Source organism: Mandrillus leucophaeus, unplaced genomic scaffold (assembly GCF_000951045.1).
Source record: "Mandrillus leucophaeus isolate KB7577 unplaced genomic scaffold, Mleu.le_1.0 Scaffold608, whole genome shotgun sequence".
Taxonomy (NCBI): Eukaryota; Metazoa; Chordata; class Mammalia; order Primates; family Cercopithecidae; genus Mandrillus; species Mandrillus leucophaeus.
This window is the reverse complement of record NW_012106564.1, coordinates 1,312,076-1,337,929: the sequence shown is the minus strand read 5'-3', so window position 1 is coordinate 1,337,929 and position 25,854 is coordinate 1,312,076. Positions and strand designations below refer to the sequence as shown.

The 25,854-nt window shown below is 35.1% G+C and overlaps 1 protein-coding gene across 3 annotated transcripts in view; it reads left to right on the top strand.

Annotated features, from left to right (window-relative positions):
• TBC1D23 (TBC1 domain family, member 23) overlaps positions 1-25,854 on the top strand; it is a 95,624-nt gene that overhangs the window by 43,165 nt on the left and 26,605 nt on the right. Inside the window, exons 11-19 of one of the 3 annotated variants that reach the window (XM_011999901.1) lie at positions 1,249-1,419; positions 4,020-4,062; positions 5,605-5,711; positions 9,243-9,382; positions 10,677-10,721; positions 14,762-14,850; positions 17,638-17,773; positions 19,031-19,225; positions 21,827-23,482. In XM_011999901.1, the coding sequence (XP_011855291.1) occupies positions 1,249-1,419; positions 4,020-4,062; positions 5,605-5,711; positions 9,243-9,382; positions 10,677-10,721; positions 14,762-14,850; positions 17,638-17,773; positions 19,031-19,225; positions 21,827-21,908 (1,008 nt within the window). In that variant the 3' untranslated portion in view covers positions 21,909-23,482. Of the gene's footprint in view, positions 1-1,248; positions 1,420-4,019; positions 4,063-5,604; positions 5,712-9,242; positions 9,383-10,676; positions 10,722-14,761; positions 14,851-17,637; positions 17,774-19,030; positions 19,226-21,826; positions 23,483-25,854 lie in introns of those variants that run through there. The other 2 variants (XM_011999900.1, XM_011999902.1) reach the window with 2 other exon arrangements.

The window sequence follows — 25,854 nt, the reverse complement described above, 5'->3', positions numbered from 1 at the left end:
TAGCATTAGTACTATTCTCACCCGACCTCCTAAGCGACCCAGACAACTACACTCCAGCCAATCCACTAAACACCCCTCTACATATTAAACCAGAATGGTACTTTCTATTCGCATACGCAATCCTACGATCCATTCCCAACAAACTAGGAGGCGTATTAGCACTCTTCCTATCAATTCTCATCCTAGCAATCATCCCCATACTCCACAAATCCAAACAACAAAGCATAATATTTCGCCCACTCAGCCAATTCGAGACCATCCTGGCTAACACGGTAAAACCCCGTGTCTACTAAAAAAATACAAAAAAACTAGCCGGGCGAGGTGGCGGGCACCTATAGTCCCAGCTACTCGGGAGGCTGAGGCAGGAGAATGGCGTGAACCCGGGAGGCGGAGCTTGCAGTGAGCTGAGATCCGGCCACTGCACTCCAGCCTGGGCGACAGAGCGAGACTCCGTCTCAAAAAAAAAAAAAAAAAAAGGGTGAAACCTTCTTATGTTTCAGAACTGTAAATGAGAATGCCATTGGTATTATTGGACATTATCAGTCTTTTCTCATCTTACCAGAGTGATGAGTGAAAAATAGTTGTAATTACCAATGAGGTTGAACATTATTTTTTGTGAGTGTGCTGTTTATATTTGCTTTTGTTTTTTACAAATTGCTTTTCTATGTGGTCTGTCCATTTTTCTGTTTTTCACCATACTTTTTGTGTATCTCCATTAAAACAGTGTTTAAACATGTTTGTCGTCATTGTCGTACTTGTTTCCTTGAGGGTAAGAAATGAGTATTTCATCTTTGTGTCTCCATTACCTGGAATAGTGCCGATAAACAAATGCCTTCTGTTATTTCTGACTATCCTCTAAGAAATACATGACTTACCATCTAAGGGGAAACTGAAAAATAGAGCTTGTTTTGATCTATAGTTTTATACTCTTTCTGTCTTGATACCTAAGGACACAGTTGCTACTTGTTATGTAAGAAAAAACAGGAACAAAACAGGTTTTCTGTAGTAGAGAAGTATTTTCTTTGCGTCAATCTTTGTGTGAATGTTCAATTTTTGTTCTATTGTATTATAGATACATTTATAAATATTTCTCTTATCCCAGGGGTTTTATTTATAAGAGTCTTTTTTTCCCTTCATTTTCGTTGTGGCTCTTTAAATATTGGGATTTTTCCTAAAAAAAATTTCAAATTTACAAATATATGTGAAACACAGGCTTGTCAAGTTTTTAACTTTAAAAAAATTGTCTAGATGCTCCAGAATCCATCTGAGTTTGCACAGTCAGTAAAATCCTTGCTGGAAGCGCAGAAGCAATCTATTGAGTCTGGCTCCATAGCTGGTGGGGAGCACCTCTGTTTTATGGGCAGTGGCAGGGAGGAAGAAGACATGTATATGAACATGGTCCTGGCACACTTTTTACAGGTATGCTGACATAAATTATTTCAGTTTTGTTTGGTTAATGTTATCACTTTTAAAAAATTTGCGTAGATAACTTTTTGCTTGACAGATTTATCTGTATTTTTCTTGGTTTTGTGACTTGTTAAGGTCTTCTCCAGATTTTTCTCATATGCTTATATGATTTTTTTTTAATGTTTAACTCAAACCATCTGGAATTTATTTTGTGTAAGAAGTAAGGTAGGAATTAAAAATTTCTCCAAATAGCTTACAAATTGTACAATTTGAAATACCACCTTATTAATATACTGAGTTCCTCTATGCATCAAGATCTATTTCTGGATTATTATGTTACATTGATCTTTTATTGTTTTCTGTTTATTATTGTTTTTTTGAGCTGGAGTCTTCCTCTGTCACCTAGGCTGCAGTGCAGTGCGTGATCTTGACTCACTGCAACCTCCGCATCCCGGATTCAAACAATTCTCCTCCCTTCGCCTCTCGAGTAGCTGGACTACAGGCATGCGCCACCACGCTTGACTAGTTTTTGTATTTGTAGTAGAGACGAGGTTTCACTATGTTGGCCAGGCTGGTCTCGAACTCCTGACCTCAAGTGATCCGCCCTCCTCGGCCTCCTAGAGTGCTGGAATTACAGGCGTGAGCCACCGTGCCTGGCCTATTATGTTACGTTGATCTTTATGTGTATTTATGTCCTAGTACTTTTTACAGTAGCTATATAATTCATCTTAATATCTTCATTTGAAACTGAATAAATGCATATACACATTCATTCACAACACCTAGCCATCTTTCCTTTTTGTGTTTAAATATCGTCTTCAACAGAACTAATTTGAATTAGTGATTTTATGCAACCTGCTTCTCTGCTTTTTTAAAAATGTCGCTCAGTGATGGCTTGTTTTGTATTAAAATAGTTACTAGGTATTCTTTAGCAGTTTATGTGTTGAAGTCCTTACTTTGTATGGTCCTGAGCTATGGAATCAGCAAGATGGTAGGCCTGGTAATACACAAGCCACTCAATTTGGGTTCATTTCTATTTATGTTGTATTTTACTGAGAATCTGGTTTGAAAAAATTAAAGACGAAATCCTTGAAAAGCAAAATCAGAGAAGGAAGAGGATATTTGGGAGAGGGATTGTAGGATAATTTTAAATTATATTAAAGGAAAGAGTTTAGAAGCATAGGAAATAACAAAAATAAGGAACCAAACTCGTTTCACTCATAAATTTAACTGGTCTATTCTAAAAATGCTTCAGGCCAGGCAGGGTGGCTCACACCTATAATCCCAATACTTTGGTAGACTGAGATGGGAGGATCACTTGAGCCCAGGAGTTCAAGACCACCCTGGGCAACATAATGAGACCCTGTCTCTACAAAAAATAAAAATATTAACTGCGTGTGGATGTGTTCATCTGTAGTCCCAGCTGCTTGGGAGGCTGAGGCAGGATAATTGCATGAGCTGGGAGATTGAGGCTGCAGTGAGCCGTATTCATGCCACTGTACTCCATCCAGCCTGGGTGACAGAGCGAGACCCTATCCTCAAAAACAAAATAAAATAAAAACGCTTTAGTGTAAACTATACTGTATATTGTGAGGGCTGTCATAGGGCAAGAGTTTGGAATATTGTGAACTTTTTTAAATTATTCAAGTTCTTTGTGTGGTTTTATAAATTTTTTCCCCAATTTTTATTATGGAAAATTTCAAGGAAATGGAAAAGTAGGGAGAACTGAATGCCATAAACTCATTATAAAGACATAACCACATCATTATCATACTTTATTAAAAAAAAATTTAGTGTTCAAGTTTCCCTGATTTTCCTAAGATCTAAAACAAGACGTTGACATTTGGTTGATGTCTTTTAAGTTTCTTTTAGTTTATAGGTTCCTTTTTTAAATTGCTTTCCTTGCATATTTTTGTTGGGAAAAGCAGTTAATTTGTGTTATAGAGTTCCCCACATTCTGGATTTTGCTGATTACATTCACATGGTGTCGTTTATCATGTTCTGTCCCTGGTATTTCCTGTAAGCCAGTAGTCTAAATCTAGAGATGTTCACACTTCTTTGTTTAGGAGAAGGAGGTCCTGAGGGGGTGATGCCTGCCTCTTTTAGATGGTAAATACTATTTAGATATCTTTTTAGTGTTCCTCTTTTTTATTGTTGTTTTTATTACTTAGATCCGTTATGTTTTTAGTAGTTTGCAAAATGGTAACATTCCCTTATTTCTTCATAATTAGCCATAATGTTTCTTTTTATATTATCTTTTAATAGAGGACCCAAATATTTTGAAAGCTTTTAAAAATCACTCTGATTACATCCTAAAATACTGTTTAATTTTGGTTTGAACATTGCACTATTGAAACAATAATACAAGTAAAATCAAGACTTGTTAATAGCCTTGAAGTTGTCCCCTTCTTCCCACCCAAGCACCAGACCCTTACAATATGTAAGGTAAATGGATATATCTCTCTGTGCCAAAGTCCAAAATCTCAAGGAAATAAGAAAGCCCAGAAATTTAATATATAACTTGATATTGTATTTATCAGTGTTTTAGAACTAGCTGAAGTTTTAATTAAGTCGCATTTTTGGAAGAATTTAAATTTTCTTTTCCATTACAGAAAAACAAAGAATATGTGAGTATTGCCAGTGGAGGATTTATGGGTAAGATTTTAATTTATTAGTTTTTTTCCTCTGTGTTTCAGAAGAAATTGTATTGATTATCAATAGAGTTGATCTGGAGTGATCACATTAGTTAATGGGTAGACTCTCTTCATTCATTCAATGTTTTCAGAAAAGGCAAGGCCAGGAGGACTTACAGATAACAGACAAACGTAATAGGCAGTTGAAATGAGTGACTATTTGATGTAAGACTATTTTAATAGATTTGTTTCCAAAAAATATTTTTGTAAAGATGAATGAAAAACTGTCCATATGATTGCCTCTGTGGAGAAGGAGGATTAAATGATGGGACGGGGAAGGAAGAATTCAAGGAATACTTTTGATAGTATACCTTTTGGACTCTTTAGGTGTTTTATTATTTTATTTTTGAACTACTTGAAGGTATTCTCTGTTTAAAAAATGTTAGCTAAGTGGAACAAAATAAACTGATGTTTTCAGAACTGCAAACTAATATTTGATAATCTAGGAAAGTAAAATAATTGGCAAGATCTCTGCAGGCAAGTATTGAGAATTTTACTTTGCAGGCAGAGTAATAAGATTTTAAAAGAGCCTGTCTTACATTAGAAAAAGAGATTACAAAAATACTGAGCTGTAAATGCTGGGGAAAATTAATGATCAAATCAAATCAATATATAAGAATCACATGCTAACCAATTGTGCAACTGAAGCTCCAAAAATCAAATCAGTATATGTTGAGAGTAATGGAATCTTAGGCTTTAATCGTGGGAGTTAGGCTGTAACTTAGGATTTTTGGAACATTAGGATGTATTTCCTCTTGGTCTTTGTTGATATTAACAAGGATTATGATTATCTTCTATATATCATGACCTGATAACTAACGACTTTTGAGGTTCATACCCAGAGTGATGTACAAAAAGGGTTATTTTAATAAGTAGTGTTAAACATGTATTGGCCCTAGGCTCAGTGTTATTTATTAGGAATCCTGGTAATGATATAAAACTTGATTATTAAGCTTGTAATTCTCAAAAGTGTCTGAAAAGCATTTTTTTTATAGGATAGCCCAGATTTTGGAAATGTTTTTAAAACCATGGATTATTTATTCACCAAGAATAATATCTCTTTCTGTAACTGTTAATGCCTAACAATGCTTCTTTATTATGGGAGAGATTGATTGATGTCTCCTTATGGTATAACAAAAGTCACAATCGGTTTTCTATTAATCCTTTACGTCATAAAAATGTTGCAGAAATTATCTGTTAATACTTGAAAGATTTCCTTCCAAAGAAGAAAACATAAAGCCTATACAGTTATCATCACCTTTGGCGTCACTTAAGAAATGTTGTCCGTGTACAGAGGGTTTTAGAAGGAAGAAGAGGAAGGTTTGCTCTAGCTTGGAGGCCTTTTCTCCATCACAGACGTGCAGAAAGAAATACCTGTGATTATTTCCTTCGGTCCTTTTTTCTCAGCTGTGACATGTTTATTATATTTCGTTGGTAATGAATTTTTCCAAAGAGGGAAAAATTTGTTGTTTTGTTGTTGTCGTTGTTTTTAATTTATCTTAAGCACTGCAGCAGCACCTGGCAGACATTAATGTGGATGGACCAGAAAATGGATATGGCCATTGGATTGCTAGTACCTCAGGCTCAAGGAGCAGTATCAATTCTGTTGATGTAAGTGTATGTAGAGAGTACGTTACTGGATTTGGATAAGTTCCCAGAAAAGGTGATTAACTACTAAACCCCCACCATAACAGAAATGGAGTCAAAACATTTTAAACACATGCCATGAAGAGTCATAGTTTTGTGAGATTAATGAAATGATACAGCAAGCCTTTATTGTGAGATTAATGACATGATACAGCAAGCCTTCACAGCTAAACTAGGTGGGAGCTCTTGAAGTTCAGCTGCTGAATTCAAATTTCTCCCTGTCCATCTGTAGTTTGGTATCACGTAGTGACAGTTTTATGCTGTAGCTTAAATATCGATGGGGACAAATCTGGGTCCTATAAATAGCTGGGACTCTTAAGCAAGCTGATTCCAGGCATCTCCCAGTTAGTTTTTGCCAGAATACTAGGGCTCATAATCATCTCGTGCACATTGTATCTGTACCCATCCCCATCACAGACTTAAGTGATGTGAACTTGAGTCTATCCACATTGGAGAATTGGTCAGGCAGAGGAAGACAAGAACCAGTTGCCAATCCTATTTGATTTTTAGTTATTGAGATGTGTGTTACTACCTGGTTTTGCTACAGTGGATAAATCTGTTTTTCTGTTCTACTTTGGAAATATTTGGGTAATAGGTCTTTTGTGCTTTTCCAGTACTTCAGTATTTCATGTTAGTTGAATTAGATGTCATTAAATTATTTTCATAAATAATGGTCCTCATCTACCTAGTGATTATTTTTTAAAACAGAAATAGAAGGGAAACTGCAGTACAAGGGCATGGTTAGTAGCTTGGGCCTACAGGTCTGACATACCTGGGTTCAGATTTCATCTACAACTCACTTTCTTCATGATCTCCAGCAAGGTCTTTGAGCTGTGATTTCTCCACCTGTGCAATAGAAATGTTAACAACATAACTTTCTTCCTAAGGATAACTTGAGGATTAACTGTGGAAGCAAATGGAAAGTATAGTACCTGTCACCAAATATTTAATAGTAGTTATTATGAAATTGTAACTCACTACCTGTGTTAGTTGAGGTTTATCTTCGGCCATGCAAATCGAAATCAGATTATTTTCACATCAGCAGATAAGGCTTGCCTGAGAATCTTATTTTTAACTTGATACTCTTATTTTTAACTTGATGCTCTTTGTGTGAAATCACCATTTACTTAGTAAATGTTTGCTATTTTCACTTACAAATAACTAAATAGTATTTCATTGTCTGGGTATATTATAATTTATTCAGTTCTCTATTATTCAATATTTACATTGTTTCCAGTTTTTTTCTGTTACAGTTTAATTTTTGTAGTGATAAATTTGCATATGCCATGATTATTTAGTCCTGGAAGTGGAATAACTTGATTAAAATGTTACCAAAGTCCTTAGACTTCTGCATTATTATCAAATGGCTCTCCAAAAAACATTCTAATTTATATTCCTGTTCACATCACTGGATAGTTTTTCTGTTGAAGCTTTTATATTCAGATTTGAAAAACGCTGATTGAGGCTATTTTAGAAATTATCTTAAAGCGCATTCTTTTCAAAGTACCAAAGAAGTTTTGCAGTTTAATTTGGCTTTGAATTTAGATACAGAAATAGAAACATAGTTTTTTTGTGTTGTTAATGACATTTCTTCTAAAAATAAAAGTAACAGATGTTCATTGTAGCATCATATATAAATAAGAAAAGTATAAAGAAAACAAAATCACCTGTAGCTGTTCCAGAGATAATTTTGCCATTCATATTTTAAAGTATTTTCATCAAACCCTTTTTAGTGAATGTGTTTCTTTATTTTAAAAGTAGTGATCATAGCAAACTAGAATTTTATTTTCTGCTTTTTCACTAAACATATGAGCATTTTCTAGCATTTTAAAATGCTATTTAAAAATAGTATGAGTTTGTAATGGCTGTGTAATTTTCCATCAAATAGTACCCAAATTTCTGGGCACTTCCTTCCCATTAATTCTAAAGAGGAATTAATTGGCAAAAAAGAGGATCACTTTTAAATGTTTGACACCCATCACTGAATTTCCTTCTAGGAAGGTATATGTGAGCAATTCCATGAAACAATTTAAGAATTATACTCACAGCTATGCACAGTGGCTCATGCTTGTAATCCCAGCACTATGGGAGCCCGAGACAGGTGAATCACCTTAGGTCAGGAGTTCAAAAATTAGCCAGGTGTGGTGGCAGGTGCCTGTAATCCCAGCTACTTGGGAGGCTTGAGGTTACAGTGAGCCAAGATCGTGCCACTCTCCAGCTTGGGTGACAGAGCAAGACTCTGTCTCAAAACAACAACAACAAAAAACAAACAAAAAAGAATTATACTTGCATCTCTTACATTTGGTACATCAGGATAACTTTTCTTCAGAAAATAAAGGCCTCAGTGGCAGTGTCTTTAAAAAGCAAGCATTTACAAGGGATAAATATTTAAAAGTTTAGCTACATGGATAGTAGTTTGATTATACTTTTGCTTTATTTTTGTAGACTAGTCTAAGAAAGGTTAATAGTTTTAACTATTTCCTATTGAAATAAATAAGGTAATTTCAGACTCCACACACATATGTGCAAATAGTAGTTTGATCATACTTTTGCTTATTTTTGTAAACTAGTCTGAGATAAGAAAGGTCAGTAGTTTTAACTATTTTTTTTATAATAAAGAAGGTAATGTCAGACTCCACACACATATATGTGCAAGTATATCCTAATTTTTTATTCCACCTTCTATTCTTTTTCTTTTTCTTTTTTTTTTTTTTTTGACACGGAGTCTCACTTTATCGCTCAGACTGGAGTGCAGTGGCACAATCTCGGCTCACTGCAACCTGCACCTCGCAGGTTCAAGCAGTTGTCTGCCACAGCCTCCCAAGTAGCTGGGATTACAAGTGCCCATCACCATGCCCGGCTAATTTTTGTATTTTTAGTAGAGATGGGGTTTCACCATTTTGGCCAGGCTGGTCTTGAGCTCCTGACCTCGTGATCACCCGCCTCGGCCTCCCAAAGTGCTGGGATTACAGGCATGAGCCACCGCGCCCAGCCTCTACCTTCTATTCTTAAAATGATTTCACCTAATGAATTAGTTTGCAGCTGCCGCAACAAAATATCGTACCACAGACTGGTGGTTTGACCAATGTAAATTTATTGTCTTACTGTTCTGGAGACTAAAAGTCGAAGATCAAAGTATTGGCAGGTTTAGTTTATCCTGAGGCCTCTCTCCTTGGCGTGTAGATGGCTGCCTTGCCCTCTGTGTCCTCACATGGCTTCTTCTCAGTTTGCATATGCTCATGTCTTTGTCTCTTCTAAGGACACCAGTCAGACTGGATTAGAGACCACCTATAAAGACCTCATTTAACCTTAATTATGCCTGTAGAGGCCCTGTCTCCAAATACAGTCACGTTCTGAGATATACTGGGAGTTAGGACTTCAACATATGAATTTGGTGGGATTGCAATTCAGTCTGTAGCATGTAGATAATGGTTAGCAGTAGTATGTCTTCTAGTCATTTAGAGAGCAGTTAATCCATCTGTCTTCTTTTTTTAGGGTGAATCTCCTAATGGCTCAAATGATAGAGGAATGAAATCACTAGTGAATAAAATGACCGTGGCTTTGAAGACAAAATCCGTTAATGTCAAGGAAAAAGTTATCAGTTTTATAGAGAATACATCAACTCCTGTGGATCGGTGAGTTGTTTATATAGTATGAGTTTATGATGAATAATTAAAACTAAAGAAATAATGTCTTACAGTAAGTAAATGTTAGTTGAATTGAGTGTGTTCCAGAAAAGGATTATAAAGTACATTTGCTATTAGATGATTTCATCGTTTTCATTAGAATTGCAGGAATGTGCTTTATATCCATAATTATTCTCTCTTACTACCCAGAGATGCAAATAATGTATCTGTCACATCATGCCATTCACTAAAAATAATTTATGTCCCAGTATGTATTACTTTTCATATAGTAGCTGCTTCCCAAATGTCAAATGGATGGAGAATCATCTGCTGAATTCAGTGATCTCATAGTAAGAACTTCTTCCTCTGCTCCAAGAATTTAAAACCTAGAAAATCTGGTCATGCTAAATATAGCAGAAACCCACCTTCTGATGTTTAAGATCAGACCTTCATAGAATTTCGTTTACAAAACCCCATTTCCTTGTAAATTACAAATGAGGGACGTGGTTAACAACTGATAAACAAGTTTAAAAATCTGTTTTATGTATCTTGTTTCTTATTGTAACTGAGGATACATATTTTTCTCCATGTATGAGTCTGTTTGATCCTTCCTGTTCCTAGAGTTCAAAGCTAGTCTTATAATTGCAACACAGAATTTGTTTTTAAGGAAGCCTTATATTGGAAATGTATTATAATATTTGGTTTCACTTTCATGTCTTGCAGTATCCTGGGAAAACTGACGTATTTTACTTTAAGAACTGAATGTCAGGGCTTTGTTGTCTGTCCCTTTATTAAGTATAGTGTATATGCATACAAAAGTACATTTTTTTGCATTTAGTTAATAGCTGAGAAGGTAATAGATTATTTTCATTGATCCAAAAAATTGTACCTTATCCAAAGTGGTCAACTGATAATTACCAAGGTGTTTTATCAAGCCTGAAAGACTTGTTTATGCAGTAAAGTTATGTTAGTAAAAGCTAACCCTTTTACTTTTTGTTGGTGCTTCTAGGTTGGAGGACTGTTATTGCTACATTTTGTAGCATGAACATTTGCAATTGTATTTTAAACTTTATTTGTTTTATTTTAAAATGGACTGGTGATAACTAAGTCAAAAAGACTGCTGCCTTGATTTACTTGTAATTGGCTTTTCTTTTTTTTCTTTGTACTTGGGATGATGGAAACATCTTTATAATGTACACTTTGGATGAGAAAAACTGACTAAACTGTACCATATTTTTTGTTTTAAAGCTGTTGCATTTTTTTATAATCATTTTGTTCTGTCCTCTGCCTTGATTTGCTATAGAATGTCTTTCAATCTTCCTTGGCCAGACAGATCATGTACAGAGCGGTAAGCCAATGAGTAGAGCATTTTTCTTGAACCATCCTTTTCCTTTAATATGCCTCATGCCATCTATAAGCTTTATGCTGTCTTGGCTCAAATTTCATGCAGCTATTTCAAATGCTAAACTTTTCTCATTCTGCTTTTAGGAGTGTGTCATATTGTTTGGTATACTTTTCTTTTGTTTTTTGCTTGATCATTTTAATTTCTTTTCCTGCATGCTTGTTTGTGTCACGCAAACATCCACGGATGAAAATTAAGTTTGTTCAAAACCTGCAGTTTTTATTCTGAGACAGGGAAAGGTGAAACAAAGAAAGCATGTGTGTGGTCACGAGTTGGCAGGTTATTTGCTTTGGTGCTCATTTGCTTCTATCTCCTGCCTAGCAGCAGAGAAAATTATAGCACCTAAAAATAGGCACCATTCATGGTTCAAAATTTTTGTTAATTAATGTACATTATGTAATTTTATATTTTTAGATTTTTCTTAAGATGTATGTATTTAGGTTGAGTTAGCATATATAAATCTAAGGAACTACAGTTCTAGGGTTCTGCCTTTGGTTTTTGTTGAAAAAACAATTACTTTTTTTTCTAGGTGGTGGATTACTTTAATGTATAATTTGTCACTTCTCTAACCCAAATAAAATGAGGTGTTTCTCATTAAAAGACAAAATAAGTTTAAGGTTTAAAAATCTACTGGATCTTCAATTAGGATAACAAAAGAACTTTACTAACTTAATTCTGTGTGACTTTACAGTTCTTATACTCACAGAATTTTTCAGCAATTTAATTTAGAATATCAATTACAGCAACACCTACAAACATTTAAAAAGAAATTCTGTAAATCCTAAGTGGGCCAGAAAAAAAAAAAAAAAGAAATTCTAGTCATATTTTGAATGTAAGTTAAGCTTTGGAATAATGGAATGGAATTTGTCTCAGGTCACTTCAGTATTCTCAGTGACTTGAAGTAGCATTTTAAAAAATAATACTTCATTCTCTAAGACTATACTTTTGGCCGGGCGTGGTGGCTCACGCCTGTAATCCCAGCACTTGGGAGGCTGAGGCGGGCAGATCACGAGGTGAGGAGATCAAGACCATCCTGGCTTACACGGTGAAACCCTGGCTTACACGGTGAAACCCCCGTCTCTACTAAAAAAAAATAAATAAATACAAAAAAATTAGCTGGGCATGGTGGCGGGCACCTGTAATCTGAGCTCCTCAGGAGGCTGAAGCAGGAGAATGGGGTGAACCCGGGAGGCGGAGCTTTCAGTGAGCCAAGTCGTGCCACTGCACTCCAGCCTGGGCGACAGAGGAGACTCCGTCTCAATAATAGTAACAATAATAATAATAATACTTCACTCTAATAACTTATGTTCTAAGAGTTTTGATTTATTGTGACTATTCGTACACAATGCCAATTACAGGACTTCTGCTAATAATTTTACCTAGCACTACTTTAAAGGAAATTGCTCCTTTTAAAATTATAATCTATTTGTGAATCATCCTTTCCATTTTATTCTGTTATAGGACCATTGAATTAGTCTAATTTTTTTAACTCCCAAGTTCTCAAATTATTAATTTTTGTAACTTAAATCATCTCTGATCCACAGTTAGATGTATTTGTTTAGAAAAGAGAATCTCATGAGAAGTTAGAATGAAATAGGTTTCTTTCTAAGCTCAGTAAATTAAAGCCTACTCAAACCATACTAGAGATGTTTCTATTATTATCATGGCAAAAAAGTATAGATATTATGCTTTAAAAAAATAGTCCAGCTGTTGAATTTTATTCATTTTTAGCCAGTGTTTCCAGAAATGTCTCAGTAATTCTTAACATTCATGGTTATAAAGACTTTGCATTGTATTATAAATCTTGATCAATAATTAATAATTTGGTTTTTAGGATTGTCTCTTTACTCGTACTTTCTGGTTACTTGGTTATCTAGTTATAGCAAATGCTTATTTGCTGTAAACATTTATCTTTGTTACTTTCTATGTTATGGCAGTTTAATTGTGCTTTCATATTAGAGAACTCATAATCTAATCTATCTAAAATTTTACAATCTAGATGGCATCAAAACATTTTTAGATAAAGCTCTTACCTCTTTCTTTTGTAAGAAAGCTGAATCTGAGTTTCAGAGGCATCCAAATTATATCATTTTCTATCTCTCATGAGCATAGTTTGGTAATTTATAGGACAGTTTTACATTAGATATATTTTAACATAAAACCAAATGATTATGTCACTTTTTGTTTAACCAGACTTTAAGCCTATGTATTGATTAACCTAACTTGTAATTTCCAATGAATATTTGTTATACACTAAACTCTCATTATGTTGAGGAATGTTATTTTGGAAGAAGTAAATCAACAGAATTAGGCTACAAAAAAATGTTTATTGATGATGTATATTTAAAATTATTTAAAGTATGGATTTGATCTCTTATCTTCTGGGAAAATTGAATTCTAAACCTAAGTAAAGGCCAAGTGTGGTGATTCACGCCTGTAATCTCAGCACTGGGAGGCTGAGGTGAGAGGATCACGGGTGCAAGAGTTCAGACCAGTCGGCAGCATAGCAAGATCCTGTCTCTGAAAAAATTAAAAAATTAGGCGTGTGGTCCTGCACCCCTGTGGTCCCAGCTGCATGGGAGACTGAGGCAGAAAGATTGCTTGAGCCCAAGAATTCGAGGCTGCAGTGAGCTAAGATTGTGCCACTGTACTCCGGCCTGGGTGACAGAGCGAGACCCTGGTTCTAAAATAATAATAATAATAATAATAACTAAAGGCATGTAACTTGATTTTTTTTCTCACATTGGAATATCTCTTGAAAATAGAAGATTCGGAGTGTTTTCATACGTTACATGCACACACCCCAAAAAGCTAGAGTCTTCCTTTGTAGTAGGTAATTTTAGCTGATCCTTATCCTACAAGTAAAACAGTGCTTTTCCCCTCAGAAACACATGTAGTATTTTGTTGACACATTTTAATTTTACCTCTTAGTTTATTTGGGATTACCTGAAAATTAATAAGGTATTAATTTTTATGTTAAAAAGAGAGGTCACACTTCCTGTAGACCTAATCAAGCTTGAGTTTACATGCTTCTGCCTTTTGAAAAAGAGGCAGATTCTTTTTTTTGCCTTGAGGTGGAGTTCCACTCTTGTTGCCCAGGTTTGAGTGCAATGGCGCGATCTCGGCTCACCACAACCTCCGCCTCCCGGGTTCAATCGGTTCTCCTGCCTCAGCCTCCCAAGCAGCTGGAATTACAGGCATGTACCACCATGCCCAGCTAATTTTGTATTTTTAGTAGAGACGGAGTTTCTCCATGTTGGTCAGACTAGTCTTGAACTTCCGACCTCAGGTGATCCACCCTCCTCGGCCTTCCAAAGTCCTAGGATTACAGGAGTGAGCCACCGCGCCCGGCGGAGGCAGATTCATTTTTATGGCTTATATTTGCACAACAAAAGTAGAATCTTCATTTCTATTGAAACAAAAGTAACAGTAATAAAAAAATGGGAAGATAACCCTTAAGACACTTGCACTTATATGAGAAACCTTAACCACTCATGTTGGAATTTGAATATTTGGTGTCAGTAACTTATTTTACCTAACAGACATGAAGGTAGTACCAGGCGTTGTCCTAATAGTTTTACAATAAAATTAACCGATTTAGTTCTCACGATAACCCTGACAGGTAGATATTGTTAGCACTATTTTACAGAGAAGGAATCAGAAGCACAGAAGTCTAAATAACTTGCACAAGGCCAAACAGATCTAAACATTAGTTTTAATATGGATATTAAAATTGTTTAAAATTTAATTTTTACATATTTAAGAGCATTCAGTCTACCAAGGCCTTATGCCACTTTTGCTAACATAATTTCTTTATCTTCTTTTAATTTCCTTAACGTAGCTCTCCTAAAACTATGGCTAGTGCACAGGGTTTTGCGGGGGATAAGGAATATTTACATTTTGTGTGAATATTCAAATGATGCTTGGTAAAAATCTTTGAAAACTTCTTAAATGATTATTTCTTCCCTAAAATTCTTTGAATATAGGCATGTGAGCAGCAGTGACAGAGTGGGCAAGCCTTACCGTGGTGTAAAGCCTGTTTTCAGCATTGGGGATGAAGAAGAATACGACACAGGTGTAGTAATACACTTAGCTACAGATGGCTTTGCTCAGTCATCAGGAGTGATTACAGCAGTCATTCTGGGAATAGCCAATCAACTGCTTTTTTTAAAAACTGAGATTCTGTAGAAATAATTGGAGAATCTGTGGCTTTCTATTAAGAGTTTGGTTTTAGACACCTTGAATTGTACCTATTAGAAATCCAAGCAGAAATGTTAAGTAGAGGCAATTGATTATAGGTGCCTTCAGCTGAGGAGAGAGGTCTAAACTGATGATAATTTGAGGGCTATCAGTGTAGAAATAGTATTTAAATCCAAGTGATGGGATTGAAATTCCTTTGATCAATCACCTAGGAGATTGAGAGTTGTGGGACTAAAGCACTGAAAATTACAAAATTGGGACATCTGAAGTTTTTTGAAACTGGAGGCAATATCCTAAAGGGCCACAAGATGGTGATATTGTGTCAGGGAAGGTTGTCTTCTCTGTGGTTATGTTTTTAAAAAATAATTTAGACCAGGCTCGGTGGCTCACACCTGTAATCCCAGTACTTTGGGAGGCTGAGGCAGGCAGATCACTTGAGGTCAGGAGTTCAAGACCAACCTGACCAACATGGTGAAACCCTTTCTCTACTAAAAGTACAAAAATTAGCTGGGCGTGGTGGTGCATGCCCGTAATCCCAGCTGATTGGGTGGCTGAGGCAAGAGAATCGCTTGAACCCAGGAGGCGGAGGTTGCAGTGAGCCAAGATCGTGCTACTGCATTCCAGCCTGAGCGACACAGCGAGACTATCTCAAAAAAAAAAAAAGAAAAAAATTTAGTCTTTGGTTTATAATTCTACTGCCCAGTTCATCCTAATTGAGCAATCATAACTAATATTGGTTAATATGTGTTAGGTGAGCAGTCATAACTAATTTTGGTTAATATGTGTATTGAGTTAGGGAAAAAATATATAAATGTGCAGAATGAGGAAAAAAGACTCCCAAATCTCACCTTGCTTTTTCCAGTTAGTAAAACTTGTTGCATATTTCCCATTTCAGCTCGTGTATCTCCTCATTCTCCTTCTATCATATAAACATACCGTACTTTATTTAGTCCGTCTTCCAGTTGACACTGGTGGTTTCCCAGGGTTTTTGTTTGTTTCAAATGGCAATGGATCTTTATATAAAGATATATATGCAGATTAGCTTTTGATGAAAGTATATTCAGAGGGTAAATTCTTAGCAGTCAGATTGCTAGGTTATGGGGAATCACATGTGACATTTTAATAGATACATGAAATCACTTTCCAGAAAACTTGCACAGAGGTAAATGTGATATTTCTAATTGTTTCCTTTTCTTCTTTTTTCCCCTCTCTATTGCCATCTTCTTTCTGTTATCTGTCTCTCCCTGAATATCTCAACTTCTTCCATTAACAAAGGGGACAGGAAAACGGATGAATAAATTGTGGCATATTTACATTTATCATGTATCTACATACACATATTTATAATATGGAAAATTGGACCATAATGAAAGTGAGAAAATGAACTATGTGTATCAGTATGTATGAATTTCAGATGTTGGGAGTAGGGTAGCAGTTGCGGAAGAATGCAGTTGAGTAGTCTACTTTTTATATACATTTGGTTTGTCGAATACTACTGTATATTATTTAGGGATATGCATACATGTTATGGGATTTGCATATGTGCATACATGTTAAAGCATGTATACTACTACTGTATGTATAATACTACTGTATATTATTTAGGGATATGCATACATGCATACATGTTAAAGCAAAGACATGTATGGAACTGATAACACCAAATTCAGATAGTATTTCTTGGTGGGGAAGGGAGGAGAATGTGAGTAGGAAGAGATATATGAGAGGTTCACTTTTGTGTAAGCTGGAGTGTAGATACGTGCGATTTCCTTTTTCATTATGTCTGTATATTTTGCAGTATTTGCTAAAAAGCAAAGGACAGAACCTATAATTATTTACCTTAGAGACTGTATTTTCCCTTTCTTAAATTAGAAAATATAATTATTTTATATTTCTCTTAGGGAAAATAACCCTAGATTTTTACTTATTTATCCCAGGATTGATTATTTTCTTTAAAATCAAAAAGCAGCAAGATAAAAAGAAATCTACCATCTTTACCCTCAAGATACTGCGTATTTAACAATTCAGCCATCTCTTTACAGACTAGTCAGATCATAGTTAGGTTATGCATATCAAAACAATTGAAATTCCCCAAATAGTTTAATCTTTAAAAATGTATTCTTAATATTTACACTTGACTTTGTTACCGTATGAAAATGATGTTGATAATAATATTTCTATATTAATATCAGTGGCATAAGGAAATAGAGTAGCAGGATTAGAATTGGTTGTGTTATTCTTTTTTTTTTTCTTTTTTTCTTTTTTTTTGAGACAGAGTCTCACTCTGTCACCCAAGCTGGAGTGCAGTGGCACAATCTCAGCTCACTGCAACCTCCTGGGTTCAAACGATTCTCATGCCTCAGCCTCCCAAGTAGCTGAGATTACAGGTGTGCACCACCACGCCCAGCTAATTTTTTGTATTTTTTAGTAGAGACGGGGTTTCACCATGTTGTCCAGGCTGGTCTCGAACTCCTGCCCTCAGATGATCTGCCTGCCTCAGCCTTCCAAAGTGCTGTGATTACAGGCGTGAGCAACTGCGCCCAGCCTGTTTGTTTTTTAATCCATATCTTCAAAATACTACTGAAATTTTTTTAGACTGTTAGAGAATGTATCATTTTAAAAGTTGGTACTATCCATATTTAACACTTTATATTTTTTATAGATGAAATTGACAGTTCTTCAATGTCAGATGATGATAGAAAAGAGGTTGTAAACATTCAGACTTGGATAAACAAGCCAGATGTCAAACATCATTTTCCTTGTAAAGAAGTAAAAGAAAGTGGACACATGTTTCCCAGGTACTTTTAAAAATGTCTTCATCAGAAGTAAAATTGAATTTGGGGAAGTTAATAATACAAAACTGAACTACAGAAGAACCTTTATTTATCCTAGTACAATAAGTTATAATTTCCTTCTGTCTACTTGTATAATAGGTCTTGAATTATAACAGTATTTCTTATATAATTTTTATTTTGAAAAATTTTATACAAAAATGTTGAAGGAATAGTACATTGAACACCCTTATGATTCTTTGATCAACTGTTAACACCTTTTAATACCACCCCATTTCGTATGTATATATGTACATATACATGTATATGTACACTTTTGTCAAACCTTTCAAAAGAAGCCTACACCCCTAAATGCTTCAGCATAAACCTCCCAAGTATATGAGCATTCTCCTGCACAACTTCAATGCCATTACCCCACCTAAAAATGTTTGTAAATCCATCATTTGTCATACAGATCATACCCCAATTTTTCAGTGTTCCCAAAGTATCTTTTGAAGTGTGTTTTTTTTTTCTCATCCATGATCCAGTTCATGGTTTACACATTGCATTGTCTGTTACGTGTCTTTAGTCTCACCCTGTGTGCAGCAGAACTCATCCCCCCACTCCCTCACTTCCCTTTTCTCTTCATGATGAATGAATCCTTTGAGTCCAGGTCAATCATCCTGCGGAATGTTCCACATTCTGGGCTTGTCTGATAATTGTCATATGGTATTACTGTACATAAAAATGTGAAAGTATTAAAAAGAAGCTGAGGTACAGGGGTTGTGGGTGAGTGTTAATAATACTATGCTCATTTTGCCTTCAGGATCCAGTTGCAGAGTATTACAAAATATGTAGGGAAACCCAACAATTGCCTAGTGATCTTGGATATTAGATGTAGGATATGGTGCATTGAATGAGAATAGTTTATGAATATAGGTAATAGTGTTAAAAATCTGAAAAGTAATATACTCCTTTTCAATAAAAGATATATTATTGTAATGATTTCTATGTTGTATGGAACTTTTTATTACATTTATTATATTACTTTTAAATCATTGCAGGATTATCTGTTAATAAAATATTAATTTTGCATACAATTAAAAGCCTTTAATGTGTAGTTTACTTGTTTATAGATTAACCTCTGTTTGTATCTTTTAACTCAAATAATTTTATTTAGAGTTGAACATTTTTAATAATTGGGGTGGTTGTTTCAAAACAACACCTGTTTTGAATTACATTTACTTAAATTTTTTTTTCTTTTAATGCTCTTTTTGTCTCAAGTCATCTGTTGGTTACCGCAACACATATGTATTGTTTAAGGGAGATTGTTTCACGGAAAGGATTGGCTTATATACAGTCTCGACAAGCGCTGAATTCTGTAGTTAAAATTACATCCAAAAAAAAACATCCTGAACTCATTACCTTCAAGTATGGAAATAGCAGTGCTTCAGGAATAGAAATCTTGGCAATTGAAAGGTAAGATTTTCCTTAGGATGGTATTATCTGAATTACTGCAGTTCACTATAAAGAGTTTGTTTCTCTATTTTGGGGAATGGATGGTGGAATAGGATAGGTGAACCACTTTTAGTGTTTCTTATTATCTCTTCCTCCCCAGTCCTTAGCCATATGTGGTTTAGCCATTAGCACATGATTTGAGTAAGTGCCATAGCAAATTTCATAAAGTTTCTGACCCAAGGATCCTTGTTGTTAATCTACACCAGTGCTGCACTAATTGCTGGCTTGCAGTGAAATAAGAAACTTGTTTTAGAGTATGTCAGTATTTTTATTTTCCTTCACAGAAAAATTCTTGTTTTGACAAACTGTCAGTGAACTAAGCAGTGTGCTGGGTGATATAGGTAATTTACACCCTGGTACAAGCCCCCCACTTTATCTCATTGTGGTCACTAACAGTTCACAGACTGGCCCAAGGGCTGTGGACCACACTGATATTGATACTAAACCATTTTTAAATCTATAGATAAAAATATGAAGCCCAGAGGAGTTGAATGACTTCTCAGATCCTGACACTTAGTTTGTGACAGATCCAAATATAGCCTTTCTGACTCCTGATTTGTGGTTTATTCCACCTTGCATCAGTTCAAGTTGTTCCCCTCCTGAGATTGAGGATTACACTTCTTGTTTACAGGAGTGCTTGGATAAAGAGTAAGCTTAAGGTCATATCGGAGCACTTTTAAATAATCGACTTCAATTGGAAGGGGAAATTATTCAGTTTCTTTGATCTTGTACTGGCAGTTAGGTAGCAAACATCATGAATCTGTACAGTTTTATGTACTTTGTTAAAAGAAAATAATACCCGATTTGTAAAAACAATCACTTTGTTGCTTTATGTAAGAATAAATATTTACATAGTGATATTTTCAATTAATAGAAATATAAAGAATATTTCATTCTAATTCTCTGTTAACACATTGATGAGTATCATCGCAGATTTTTTTAATGCATATGTTATTTCTTTATTAAAAACTAGATAAATGTGATACAGGCTTGTTTTTGTGTTCTGATTTTTTAAGAAAACAGTATAGTGTGATATATTTACATTTTAATAAATATAAATTATTATTATGGTTTTTTTTGAGACAGTCTCTCTCTGTCGCTCAGGCTGGAGTGCAGTGGTGCAATCTTGGCTCACTGCAAGCTCTGCCTCCCGGGTTCACGCCATTCTTTCTGGCTCAGCCTCCCAAGTAGCGGGGACTATAGGCGCCCACCACCACACCTGGCTAATTTTTTGTATTTTTAGTAGAGGCAGGGTTTCACTGTGTTAGCCAGGATGGTCTTGATCGACTGACCTTGTGATACACCCACCTCGGCCTCCAAAAGTGCTGGGATTACAGGCGTGAGCCACCGCACCCAGCCCAATAAATATAAATTCTTAACTTTTTAATGGTAGATATTCTGTTATAAGGATTTCTCAGGAGATTGATTTAACAAGCCTCATGTTGATTGGCATTTACATTATTTCATATGTTTCACTATTAATCTTCTAGTGGGCCTTTAAAAAAATGTATATTTACATAGTTGTCCAATTCATCTTCTCAGGATAAATTCCTGCAAGTAGATTCAGTGGGTCTCTGAGGTATACACATTTTAATATCTACTGATAAATTAATTTTAACCAAAGGATATTTGAATTATGACTTTGTCATGCATAGTAAAAGTTGAGAATTATGTTTTAAAGGCTTTTCCATAAATTTTGCTAAATAAATTGAAGTTTATTATATATAGATCAACATCTTTTTTTAAATTCAGAGTTGTGGCAGATAGTCTTAATAGTGGAAGATAAAGTAACTAGATTCTCCCTCTGCCTTTCTTCATTGATATTTATGGTTTCTATTCTGCCTTGCATATGTAACACTTACAGATGATTTATACAGTGGAATTGTTAGGTTTTACAGAAAATGCTGTGAAAAAAAAAACAAAAAAACAAAAAAAACACTATTTTTATTCTCCAAGAAAAGAAAATGGACATTTAATCTATAGTGTTGATATTTTGTAATAGTTATCATATGTCTTTGTCTTTTTTAAATATTTCAGACCTTACAACACCATTTTATTATGTACATAACCCTCTGTAAAGTTTGGATAACTACACCTATTTTTTATGTAGGAATCTGTTTTGGTGAACTTAAATTACTTGCTTAAAGTCAAACTATTAAGTGTTGGAATTGTCATTGTCTTTGGAATTGGATACCAACAATTTGTATGTGATTTTTGTAGCTAATTGAAGGTACATCTGTATTGGGGAGTGGAATATTACATTTTTTATCTTGTGTTTTATCTAGCTATTACCTATATTTAATAATGGCTCAAAGAATTTTAGCTTTACACTGTATGAAAAATGACATTGCCTTTGCATTTAGGGTTTTCTCTCTTTCAAAATAAGCTTTGGATTATGTTCAAATAAGCTATGGGAGTACATAGGAGGCATTTCTGCTGGGTTTGTGTGTTAGGGAAAGCTTCCCATTGGAGGCGACCTATCAGCTGAGTCTTGAAGGGAAAGCACTGTATTAATATATATATGTGTGTATATATATATATGTATTTTTTCCCTCCCCTTAGGTATTTGATTCCAAATGCAGGGGATGCTACTAAAGCCATAAAACAGCAGATCATGAAAGTTTTGGATGCTTTGGAAAGTTAATATAAAAGAAAATTATTTAAAAAGAAATTAAGACAACCAAGAGAAACATGGACATATACTTCCTGGTGAATACTAACTGGAGACCTTTCATTTGCTCATGGGGCTGCTTAAATAGTAGGTCTAAGAAAGCATAAATTATTATAATCAATCTGTGGACAGTAAACTTTTTAAAAGTGTTTCTTTTGCATTTTGGTTTTATAAAATGATGTATTATAAAGGTCAGTTATTAAATTACTTTGAAGTAACTGACCCTGTGCCCTTATGGACTAAGTAAGGATACAGAATGCAGTTCTGTTTTGAAGAGCTGTTTTAAGGGAACATGCATCACTTTCGGGTTCAAAAACAGCTGTACATGTACATATCTGCAGTGTCTTCACTGAAAATTAGAGATAGAATTAGTTGAGGAGACTTCCTTAATTGCTAGATTGTTTTACCCACTGAGCAATATCAGAAACTAAGAACATAAATAATTCATTCACTGTTTCTGTTCTTCTTAAGAAGAGTGAAATCTTTTTAATGGAATGGTTGAAGATTCCTGCCAACTCAAAATACAGTACAGCTAGTAAAATGTTGAAACATCATTTTCTAAATCACCTTTGCTCCATTAGCTAATTATTTGGACACTAAATGCTTCAAAGATAAGAAACTTCATCCTAACGATTTATAAAGAGCAGGTGAAAGCATTAAAATAAGTAGGTAGGCTGTTAAGATTAACATTTTGGGGACAGAATTGTGTCTGTAAAAATGTCATTGGTTTTTATTACAAGTGGATTATTTGATTTATATTTTAAAACAACTGTTTAAGCCACATTGATTTGTCCTCATTGAGGATTATGGTCTGTAACCACAGTAATATCCACTTATATAAATGCCAAATAATCAGAGAGCTTATAAAGTACAATTGTTTTTGTCATCATTTTCTGAATTTCTTTCTCTTCTTTTGGTTTTATCCTCTCATTGAAGTTCCAGTGGTTTGAATTTATTTTTGGACACATTGTCTTAATGTACTGAAAATTGCTCTGTGTTTTGCAGAGTTCTTCATTTCATGTATAGTGGTCCATATTAGACACATTTGGTAAGAGAAATCCAGGAACACATTTAGGGCCATGGAATGATATTTTGTAAAATCCATTTGGGAAGTTGCAATACCCACAATCTGACATGTCCTAAAATGTAATGGATTATCTCTAAGGGGTTGATGGGAGAAATATTTAGATGTACCTGGTTAACAGCCAGTCATTTTGATTTACTTATGGAAATCAAGTGAATAGAAGGCAACATAATTCAGGAAATCTTATTCTAATATCTAATAAAAACAGTTTGAGTGGTTGAAGACATCTGCATGAAATTGCACCTAGGTGTGCATTACTTGGTATAACTCTCCCCTAAAACTGTTGTATTGCATTTTTTCCCTTTTCTTGGCACCCCTTTAGAAATGCGCTGAAGTCTCATTTTTCACCCATTTCAGCCATGGGACATTTTTCATAATATTATTGTAAAGATGTTTGTGTTACTGTTTATAAATTACAATTGTAAATAAATTAATACAGTTTGCTCAGAACTTTCTTCTTAAAGACACTGTCTCTCTTTCTTTTCCCTATTTGCAAATCTCTTAAGACCGCAAAATTAGAGAATTGAAGGCATTTAGTAAGTTACCTACTACCGTGAACTACACAGTTATAGGATTATTTATGACTATTAAACAAAAATACATTTCATTGAATGTTCTAGGCACTTGTGTAGCTCATCCTCCCTTCACTGGCCCACTGACCACAGAGCTGGGAATCACTCTGGGGTGGCCACCTCTCATGGGCTTTCATGATTGCACAGGTTGCAACTTTAGGAGGTTGTTATTTTTTGTATTTTCAAGAGAAGGAAACCAAGGCTCAAAGAAATTGAGTGAAAAGAGAAAGTATTCCTCTTATCTCCACACTCCCTGGAAATTATTTTTGTCTATGAAGGTATACAATTATTTCTCCTGTATAGGATTGATGCCATTTGCTCACCATTAATAAAACTTGGTCATTATGATAAATTTGTATTGACATACTCAGCCGTTTTTGTCACTGTGTTTCACACAGTACCTTTAACTCCTTAGCATGATACTCTGACATTAGACTAACCAGCCGTAACTTGGCAGTCCTAGTTAAAATTGATAGTTTGATGTGGGGGACCCCAACCCTGTAGGTTGAATGAGTAATGAATGTAGTATCTCAGTTTGAACATTAACATTTTGAACTTAACATACTTATTGAAGTATTCACATGCCTTAAAGTTCCCCCTTTTCAGTAGTTATTGGAATATCCACAGAGTTGTGCAACTCTAGTTCTAGAACATTTCGTCACCTCAGAAAAACAGAACAAATCTATACCTGTTAATAGTCACTCTCCTTTCCTCTTCCCTCCAGCCCTTACCAAGCACCATTTTACTTTCTGTCTCTGTGGATTCCGGACATTTCATTATAAAAGGAATCATACATTGCCAGCTTTTTTCACTTAATATACATATTTTGTTTTTCTAATTTTTAAATCACATCTAATTCTTCAAAACATATATATATATATTTTTTGGGTGGGGGGCGGTGAATGGAGTCCCACTGTGGCGCCCAGGCTGGAGTGGAGTGGTAAGATCTCGGCTCACTGCAACCTCCACCTTCCCTGTTCAAGCAATTCTCCTGCCTCAGCCTCACGAGTAACTGGGACTACAGGTGTGTGCCACCACACCCGGCTAATTTTTGTCTTTTTAGCAGAAACAGGGTTTTGCTATGTTGGCCAGGCTGGTCTCGAACTTGCGACCTCAAGTGATCTGCCCGCCTCAGCCTCCCAAAGTGCTAGGATTACAGTCATGAGCCACCATGCCCAACCTCAAAACATAATATTTTAAAGCTTCATTTGCATTGTAGCATGTATCAGAATTTCATTTTTTGTGGCTGAATAGTATTTTATTGTATAGATATAACTCATTTATTCATCAGATGGTGGACATTTGGGTTTCTTCCACTTTTTGGCTTTTATGAATAATGCCCTGTGAACATTTGTGTACAAATTTTTGTGTTATACGTTTTCAGTTCTTTTGGATATTTACCTAGGAGTGGAATTACTGAGTTGTATGTTAATTCCATGTTTAACTTTTCGAGGAACTTCCAAACTATTCCACTTTACTTCCCCACTGGCAATATGAGTGATTTCTCCACTTGCTTGCCAATACTTGTTACTGTGTCTTGTTGATTATAGCGATCCCTGGAGTGGCCACTGGGTACACCCGCAAGTTCACTAACTGGGCAAGGAAAAACAGGTTGCCCATTTTTCATATCAGTGGAGTTTGATGGAAGGAGAGGCACATTTTTGGAGTTGTTATTATGTGTCAGAGACTGGAGAACATTGATTAAGGAAGCATTTTCATTTTCCTGATTGATGAGAAAAGAATTCAGCTATGGTCACTTACTCCTGCGAGAATGTTATGCAGAGTTTTATGTGGCATGCAGTGTGTTATGTAGTGCTTAACAGAAATATTTTTTTTACCGAGGACTTTTAAGGATCAAGGACTTAAATCTAAGATCTGAAACTATAAAAATTCTGGAAGATAACATCAGAAAAACCCTTCTAGACACTGGCTTAGGCAAGGATTTCATGACCAAGAACCCAAAAGCAAATGCAATAAAAACAAAGATAAATATTTGGGACTTAATTCAACTAAAGAGCTTTTTTCATGGCAAAAGGAACAATCAGCAGAGTAAACAACCCACAGAGTGGGAGAAAATCTTCACAATCTACACATCTGACAAAGGACTAATATCCAGAATCTACAGCAAACTCAAATTAGCAAGAAAAAAATCCCATCAAAAAGTGTGCCCATGGAATACTATGCAGCCATAAAAAAGGATGAGTTCATGTCCTTTGTAGGGACATGGATGAAGCTGGAAACCATCATTCTGAGCAAACTGTCA